General features: G+C 41.9%; 1 protein-coding gene across 1 annotated transcript; it reads left to right on the top strand.

Moving 5' to 3' along the window:
• The first annotated feature begins 1,366 nt into the window (after nt 1-1,366).
• On the top strand, nt 1,367-8,315 carry LOC101853436 (angiopoietin-related protein 2). The gene is made up of 5 exons (XM_005113035.3): nt 1,367-2,199; nt 4,094-4,483; nt 5,639-5,755; nt 6,676-6,795; nt 7,871-8,315. Exons 1-5 carry the CDS (start codon nt 1,540-1,542, stop codon nt 8,237-8,239), a joined length of 1,656 nt encoding a protein of 551 aa, XP_005113092.1. The 5' UTR covers nt 1,367-1,539; the 3' UTR covers nt 8,240-8,315.
• Nucleotides 8,316-9,538: the final 1,223 nt, after the last annotated feature.

The raw sequence follows: 9,538 nt of genomic DNA, 5'->3' as shown, positions 1-9,538 counted from the left end.
AGATTCCCCATCTCTGTCTCTGGCACAAACATCCTGTTTCTCTCCATTATTAAGGAAAAGTGTTTACGTAGGCTATAACAACATTAACACGGAGCTCAGTGGAAAGTGCAGCTTCATTTCTTTTCAGAGCTTTATTTTTTCAATTAAGTTTTGTTTTTGCTCCCCGCTCCTCCTTCATAAAAGCCAGCGTGCCTGTGTCTAGCACCGCAACGTCTTGGTGAGCTGTGACTTTGCGCGTGAGCTTTCACCAAACTACCGGATCTGTGAGAAGTAGATCAGGGAGGGACTTTGTGCCTTTCACCAAACTACCGGACTTGTGAGAGGCTACAGCAGGGTGAGTGACTTAGCGACAATTATCATCGACTAGCAACAGGGTCACCTTTTTGTGCTTTGTTGTTATTGTTGTCATCGTTGTTGTTGTTGGTGGGGTTGTTCTTGTTGTTGTTGTCATTGTTGTTGTTGTTGTCGTTTTTGTTGTCGTTTTTGTTGTTGTTGTTGTTGTTGTTGTTGTTATTATAGTTGTTGTTATTATCATCAACAACAAAATTACTTGCAGAAATGACACCATTTTCTATGGTATGTGTTGGCAGGACTATTGACAGACGTATGACGTATGAAAATATATCTGAAGAGATGAAGTTTCTCTTTTTTTGTAAATCACTGCTTCACTTTTGGTACTAAAAAAAAATAAATCTTTACAACTTTCAGTAATACAATCTGGACCTTTTACCCTCACTTACAGAGCCCTAAACATTCGTGGCACAGCCTATCCTCAAACATCTCTTAAACTGGAGAATCAATGCCATCCACACTTTGCACAGCAAATTGTATCAATTTGTCACAACTTAATCATATTTTTTTTCAAAACAATCTAGGCTAGACTCAAAAACTTTCCTCCGTAAATAGATATCTATATAATGCTACAACTCTCCGTCGCGCGGAAAATGTTAATGGAAGTGTTCACAGCAGTTCCCACTTCTCACACGCAACACATTTTGCACACTATGTGGCCTACGTCACAGCTCCCCAATGACACTTTTTAGAGGTAAAACTTTAGCCCGTGCATAATCACGATCTCCTGATCAAAGACAAGTGAAATTGGTAAACAGTTCTGCTAATACTTTATAGTTAGTTTGAAGCTGTCATTCCGAACTTAATTTAGGGGGATGTCGTGGTCGAGAGGTTAAGGCGTTCACCTCTTATTCAATGGGTTCCGGGTTCGAATCCAAAAATCGACAGAAAATTTTCTTCTCTAAAATTTTCTCCTTTCACCTCCTTTCCTGCTGTCTGACAATGTTCTGTCTTCTGCTTTCGTCTCCAACGGTCCGGACAGTTGTGGCTGACGTCGACTGTAGTGTTGACCCAAAAAAATATTGGATAGTTTTGACATCTTTGGAATTATTTTTTTTAAAGTATACATTCCCCAAGAAAGTATTCAAAATTGAGTGTTTTCTCTCTCTCTCTCAATATGCCCTGCAGACTTCTAGGAAAAGTTGCTGGGAGATCTTTGGCACCCAAATACCACGCTGTGTCCTGACAATGGCCCTCAACATGATGTCTAGTTATGTGCTTTTGGTAGCAGCGGTGCTGCTGTCTTCCCAGGCACTGGTACTCAATGTAACAACAGACCAAGTGGAAGTAGGGAAAACAAGAAATGTTTCCCTAGAATGTCTCGACAACTTCCCCCAGCCAGATAATTCTGAGGTTGTAATGATAAGAGTGCTGAAAAAAGACCATGCTGGGTGGAACAGTTTTGCAGAGATCCGCGATTGCGACACGGAAGTACGGCCAAAACGTAAGGGTGTGCTCGCTGTGGCCAACAAGACCCTCACTGTAAACAGCTTTCTGCGGATCACGTGGCCCGTGGCGACTGACGATACCATAGGCACATTCAGGTGTGACGTAATTAGCCTGACGTCCTGGGAGGGTGTCAACTGGCAAAAGAGCCTACCCACGTTCATATTCCGTAAGAGTGACGTCACACTGCAGATCCTTAGCAGCATTGTGGAGGAGAACAAGAACGATTACCTCCAGCGACTGCGCTCTCAGAGGGAAACCATTCTGGAGCACGTGACAACCACGGCAGAAGAAGGCAAGAGACAGTGTGCGCAGCAAAAAGAGAACCTTCTACAAAACGTCACCGCGACCGTCGAGTCTCTGCGAGAGAGTTTTGAGAGCAAGTGGAAGAGCCAGCTACAGGTGAGAATCTCTATTGTTGTTGCTGTTGTTGTTGTTGTTGGTGGTGGTGGTGATGGTAGTGTTGTTGTTGTTGTTGTTGTTGTTGTTGTTGTTGTTGTTGTTGTTGTTGTTGTTGCTATTGTTGTTGTTTTCGTTATTGTCATTGTTGTAGTGCTCTGCCGTCGTAGCTGTCTCATAGTATTGTTCCCACTGGCTTGTCTAGCTGTCTCATAGAATTGTTCCCTAATACTGAGGAGTAATTAATATTTGCCAGGAAATATTGTCTTTTCCAGAAAGAGCAGCAAAATCTTTCCCCCACCAGAGCACCCCCCACCCCTTCCACCACCCTCTATTTCCATCCCAGGTTTGTGTAAGATTGAGAAGCCAAGAAAAGGAACCTCGTAACCTGACGTCATCTTCCACGCTATGTTTGTCCTTGACCTTGTCCACAGGGTCAGTGTTGACAGCGGTGAGGTTTGATACTGGCGAGGGAGGGAAAAGAATCATTAGTAGTAAGAGTGCGAGCAAACATTTCATTCTGCTCATATTTCTCCCACTTCCGCTGAGCTGGAAAGTTATTATATGTTATTTAAACAGGCAAGCTATGATCTCAGTGTTTCTAGTGAAGGTAGGACAAAATGATAGAAGAAGAAGAAGAAGAAGAAGAAGAAGAAGAAGAAGAAGAAGAAGAAGAAGAAGAAGAAGAAGAAGAAGAAGAAGAAGAAGAAGAAGAAGAAGAAGAAGAAGAAGAAGAAGAAGAAGAAGAAGAAGAAGAAGAAGAAGAAAAAGAAGAAGAAGAAGAAGAAGAAGAAGAAGAAAAAGGAGTAGGAGAAGGAGGAGGAAGAGGAGGAGGAGGAGGAGGAGGAGGAGGAGGAGGAGGAGGAGGAGGAGGAGGAGGAGGAGGAGGAGGAGGAGAAGTAAAAGGAGGACTAGGAGGAGATGTTTTTATTGGCTCGGTTCTCTACTAAAATGCGCATCAAAATTGGAAACCTTCTCTCGGGCCAGTAAAATTGCAGTCTTGAAAGAAGAAAGAACCCATACTATTACGATCTTCCATTCCGCCACAGAAGAGAGCGATATTGCGAGGTTGATGCATAAAGCCAAGGGAGTCTAAAAAACAATTACTCACCAGGCGACTGACAACACCTACAGGCTTCACTTTTGTCACGTTATTGATGTTGTTCCGCCAAAGAATGTTATGAAGCAAAAAAGATTGCTAATTTTGGTAAAAAGCCTCAACGCCCCCCCCCCCCCCCTTGCCATCGTCACCCACCTTCTTGAACTATTTGTGAGGCACCGTGGTGGAATCAGGCTGCTCTCGTCAAAATAATAAAATCGAAGAAAACAGCAGTTTTCTCCCTGCTTAACAATTTTTTTCACATTTTTGTTTTTGGGCTCAACACCTTTTATGTTCATTTACAAACACATTCCTTTGAGAATCTTACCCGAAAATTTTGATTAAACGCACAAAAAATATAAATTTACAGTTTTCATGGACTCTCCAGCTTTGGAATTTACCAAGCTTTGGCGGCCATTTTCTCACTAATTTTAACTCTTAAACAAGGTGACCCCCACATCCTTCAATCCAAAATATCTCCACTTCTACTGAAAAAGGAAGGGTAATTTATTCATTGAAAGCAAGACAAATGAACAAGCTTTGTGACGATACCAATATAATTCAATATGCCCACAAATTGACGAGAGCCTGATTCTACCACGTTGTCTCACATTTGATCTATTGCACGATATCCGGTGAGCCTAGGGGTCACAGTGGGAAGCAGACATGTCTCTCGGGAATAGGAAACTCTCTCTGATTGTCGTTATATGTAGAGGAGCGGCGTGAGTTGGTTGGGGGGGGGTATACTTTACTTTTACCATAATCTTCAAAACTCTTATGAGAGCTGTCACTTTCCAGGTCCTGAGCCACACAGTAGACCTGAAGAAGAGGGAGTGTCCACATCAGATGCTGTCCCAGAAACGCCAGATTTTGGAAAATGTGGAGACGATCATGGAGCAGAACAAACTAGCGTCTGTACAACTGGAAGGACGCATTCTTGGCAACGTCACTGCGACTTTTGAACAAAATAGACGGGAGTTTGTACAACTGGAAGAACGCATTCTTGGCAACGTCACAGCGACTTTTGAACAAAATGAAATGAAGTTATCACAACTGGAAGAACGCATTCTCGGTAATGTCACAGCGACTTTTGAGCAAAATGAAATGAAGTTTGTACAACTGGAAGAACGCATTCTCAGCAACGTCACGGCGATGATTGAGGCACTTAAAGCGGGTTATGAGCACAAGGTGAGCACCAAAAAAAGTCAGGTGCAGGTAAGAATCTCTCTTAGTTTTTGACGTCGCATATTGGCGAAGAGGGTGCTTTGGCGGAGCGGTTAGTGCGCTCGTCTCCCAAACGGAAAGTCCGGGTTCGAGCCCTGGCTCGGCCATGAATTTTTTTCGCCCCTTCCAGACCACCCAGCAGAGTAATGAGTACTTGACTTCGAGTTGGGGAAGTAAAGGCGGAAAGGAACTGGCCACTGTACCACGATATTCTGTAAGCGCAGGAAGTTGTCTCACTAACAGGGCAATCCCCAATGTCCGGATCGGATGCTGGAATAACTTTACTTTACTTTACTTTTAATACTGGTGAGCAAACTTTTACTTAGGAGTTTTTAATCCAAAAATTACACGAACATAATATATTATTCCTTTATCAGTGCATGAAGGACCAGTCTCCTTTTATATTGAACAATGGATATTCATTTATGATTCTCAACACGTCTCTCTTCCACAATTGTCTCTCTCTCTCTCTTTCTCTCTCTCTCTCTCTCTCTCTCTCTCTCTCTCTCTCTCTCTCTCTCTCTCTCTCTCTATCTATCTCTCTCTCTCTCTATCTATCTATCTATATCTCTCCCCCTCTCTCTTTTTCTTTCTGACTTTGTCTTTCTCTCTCTATCTGTCTGTCTGTTTGTCTGTCTGTCTCTCTGTCTGTCTGACTATCTATCTATCTATCTATCTATCTATCTATCTATCTATCTATCTATCTATCTATGACATTGAAAAGCTTTGAAATTGAGTAAATCATAAACTGGCAAACTGACTGAGAGATAAACAAGAAAACTGACTGAGTGACTTAGTGATAAACAAGAAAACTGACTGAGTGACTTAGTGATAAACAAGAAAACTGACTGAGTGACTTAGTGATAAACAAGAAAACTGACTGAGTGACTTAGTGATAAACACGAAAACTGACTGAGTGACTTAGTGATAAACAAGAAAACTGACTGAGTGACTTAGTGATAAACAAGAAAACTGACTGAGTGATAACTTGAGAAATTGCCTGCCCCACTGACGGATGTTTTTCAGCACCACTAGCGTTGTGTTACGCCAAACCAACTTCCCCTCGACATTTTCTACAGCCGTGCATCAAACTCTTTCTCTGTGGATTTTTTTCCCCAGCCCAATACGTGTGCTGACGTCACGATTCAAGCGCCCCGGCCCGTGGTCACCCTTTCTAATGGCATGCAAGTCGTCTGTGACACTGAGACAGACAACGGAGGCTGGATCGTGGTCCAGGTGAGATAACGTTCTACTCTACCACAGACTGATACAAGAGGCGGAACATTCTGTTTGTGTTCTGGGACGTCCCAGACAGTATATATAATAAGTATACGTATGATGCAAGTATTACCTCGCTAGGGCATATGTGTCAAGACGCGGTGGAATCAGGCGCTCGTCAATTTTTGGGGATTTGGAGTTATTGGTCTCATCTTAAAGTATGTTTATTTGTGTTGCTTTCTTGGAAAAAATACCCATCTATCTTGAATAAAAGTCAAGATATTTGTGATGGAAGGAAGAAGGGTCGCCCGGTTTCAGTGTTAAAATTGGCAGGACAAAGTTTGACAATTTCAATAGCTGGAGAGTAATTGAAAACGATAAAATTACATATTGTGTGCCTTTAATCAACCCTTTCTGTGAAATTCACACATGGAAATGTGTTTTTATATGGACACAAAAGGTGTTGAACCCAAAAAAAAAAATCCCTCAAAAATTTGATAAAAGTTGCCAAACTGGTGGGAAAGTGCCTTTTTCTTCAATTTCACTATTTTGACGAGCGCCTGATTTCACCAAGATGTCTCACATATGGTTGTATTTCTAAAAAGTTTCTGCCATTTCAGTAATCCTAAATTAGAGGATCGCATCGCATACCCTAAACTATAGCATTGTGTTTTTAAAAATACCATCACAGGACACACTGGAATGAAGATTTGCCGTAATTTCACAACAATAAATAAAACTTTATGTGTGCCTGGAGACCAAAGGTTATACATTTTAATAATGTTGAAAAATTATAATTAATTTTTTTTAAAGAAATCAAAAGTCACATTATAATCTTTACAAGATCAAGTTTATTTCCAACAAATAGAGTGGTTTAATTAGCATATTTCATGATAACAAGCCTCACAAAGTTTCATAATGTTCTGTCATGTCTACAGAGGCGTACCTCGGCCGACGTGGACTTTTTCCGGGGCTGGGTGGACTACAAAAAAGGGTTCGGTGACCTCTCTGGAAACTTCTGGTTTGGGCTGGAGAAAATCCACCTGCTGACATATAAGGTATTTTCCTTCCGAACATAATAATTATTTTCATTATCAATCTAATCTTATGTGACAGCACTGAGTGCCGCTGCTGTTGTCCATGCTGATGTTCTTGTTGCTGCAGACATGGCTGCTCGTTGTATTAGTTCCGTTTATTATCCTCAATATGAGTGTCACTCTTTTTATTGAAAGGTAGTAGTCTCGGCATACGTTTACCCACATGACTCTGTTATATCGGAGATGGACGTTAAATCGGAGCCTCTTTACCTTGATACCTTACCATAATAATATTTGGAAGTTACATTAATCCACCCTTGTAAGCAAAGTAGATTTAATCTAGTGGTGGTACGTATTGAGCGGACGAAAATTCGTGGCGCAACTTATCCCTTTAACGGTTGAATCAATATTACCCGCCATGCTTTGCACAGCAGTTTGTATCATTTTGCCCTAAATCATATTTTTTCCACAACAATTGAGGGCCCCTAAACTCAAATTTGAACCTCTAAATTGATGTGAAGTCCAGCCCATATCCGTTTGAGATAAAACAGTCGGGGTGTGTGTGTGTGTTGAGATCTCGTGTATCTATCTGCATGACGTATATATACGACAGCTGTGGGGTGTGTGAGTGTGTGTTGAGACCTCGTGTATCTATCTACAAGACATATATATACGACAGCTGTGGGGTGTGTGTGTATGTTGAGACCTCGTGTATCTATCTACATGACGTATATATACGACAGCTGTTGGGTGTGTGTGTGTTTAGATCTCGTGTATCTATCTACATGACGTATATATACGACAGCTGTGGGGCGTGTGTGTGTGTTGAGATCTCGTGTATCTATCTACATGACGTATATATACGACAGCTGTGGGGTGTGTGTGTGTGTGTGTTGAGACCTCGTGTATCTATCTACATGACGTATATATACGACAGCTGTTGGGTGTGTGTGTGTTTAGATCTCGTGTATCTATCTACATGACGTATATATACGACAGCTGTGGGGTGTGTGTGTGTGTTGAGATCTCGTGTATCTATCTACATGACGTATATATACGACAGCTGTTTCAGTTTTCCTCTTGTTCTCATCATCAGGAGAGGTACGAGCTGCGGGTTGACTTTACGTACAATGGGACAAACTACTACGCCATTTACAAAAACTTTTTGTTGCTTGGAGAATCCGAGAATTACAAAATTAAGATCTCCGGATATTCAGGTAATGCAGGGGACCAAATGAGTTATCACAATGGCCAGGCGTTCAGTACGAAGGACCGTGAATACAGTCCTTCCAACTGTGCCAGTATACGTCATGGAGCTTGGTGGTACAACCAGTGCGCGTACGTGAACCTCAACGGGGCGTGGGCCACAGAGGAGTACGCTAAGGGCGTGTTTTGGGTCCGTGTAACAGGATATGCCAATTCTGCCACCTTCAGTGAAATGAAAATACGACCACTGGCAAAATGACAGCTTTATGACGGCGAATACTCGGTGTTCTGATTATGTACGAAGCTTGTGTGTCCATATATTATTTTGTTCGAAAGAAAGAGGGAAAATGGTAATAATACTAAACATAGATCCACACTGTATACGTATTTTTCTCACTTCCCACAGACTGAGCCCCATGCGCTTAATATATTTTTATGATGTCACAGATATGTATAATATGTACATGCCTCCTTGAACACACACACACACACACACACACACACACACACACACACACACACACACACACACACACACACACACACATAAACACGCACATACATATTACGTACATGCTCTCATACGTACACATACCTCAACACATGCATGCACCCATCAACACGTAGTACACACACACAAACACACACGCGCGCGCGTGCGCGAGCAGACACGAACATACACATACGCTAATGTATTACCGTATAACTCTTTCTTTTTCTATCTCTCTCTCTCTCTCTCTGTCTCTCTGTCTCTCTGTCTCTCTGTCTCTCTGTCTGTCTGTCTGTCTGTCTGTCTGTCTGTCTCTCTCTCTCTCTCTCTCTTACACACACACACACACACACACACACACACACACACACACACACACACACACACACACACACATTCTCTCTCTCTCTCAAACACGCCCCCCCCCACACACACAAATACACACACAGACACACGGAATCACACACACACACACACACACACACACACACACACACACACTCTCTCTCTCTCTCTCTCTCACACACACACACACACACACACACACACACACACACACACACACACATACACACACAGACACACACACACACAGATCTACTGCAACACAGTTGGTTCAGTTTATTGAAAATGAACTTAGCAGACAATGTAAATACATTATTGTCTACTTCAACACTGTTAGCTCGGTGTGTGGAAGTGGAACTCAGTCGGCAATGTAAAGATAATAATTGTCTTTAGATATCAATATTATTCTAGATCTACTTGTTCTTGACCAAAATGTACCTTACCTCTCTTTTTGTTGTATCATTCAGACACGAATTGGTCTGTGTTTGGTAAAAGTATGTCTGTACGTTCCCTGCATGTATACAGGAGGAGCCAACTAAACAGTACAATAAACCTCAACACGTTGTCCCAAGGCTGTTGTTTGGTTATTTCTGATTCTTTTGTCTGTTTACACATACTTGTATTTTGTTCTTGGCTTAAACATCTTCTCCTCTCGGATTCTTCTGATCAACTTCTACAAGGCTAGCATTTAACTGAGGAAAAATGTTGTTCAGTGTTGAAAGT

Source organism: Aplysia californica, unplaced genomic scaffold (assembly GCF_000002075.1).
Source record: "Aplysia californica isolate F4 #8 unplaced genomic scaffold, AplCal3.0 scaffold01568, whole genome shotgun sequence".
Lineage (NCBI taxonomy): Eukaryota > Metazoa > Mollusca > Gastropoda > Aplysiida > Aplysiidae > Aplysia > Aplysia californica.
This window is presented reverse-complemented; position numbering and strand designations above follow the sequence as displayed.

Bases quoted from the DNA above. Each gene is read 5' to 3' on its own strand.
- LOC101853436 (XM_005113035.3), top strand. From the start codon at position 1,540: ATGGCCCTCAACATGATGTCTAGTTATGTGCTTTTGGTAGCAGCGGTG. The intron at 5,756-6,675 runs GTGAGATAACGT...TCATGTCTACAG, and splicing joins GAGGCTGGATCGTGGTCCAG to AGGCGTACCTCGGCCGACGT. The intron at 6,796-7,870 runs GTATTTTCCTTC...TCTCATCATCAG, and splicing joins TCCACCTGCTGACATATAAG to GAGAGGTACGAGCTGCGGGT.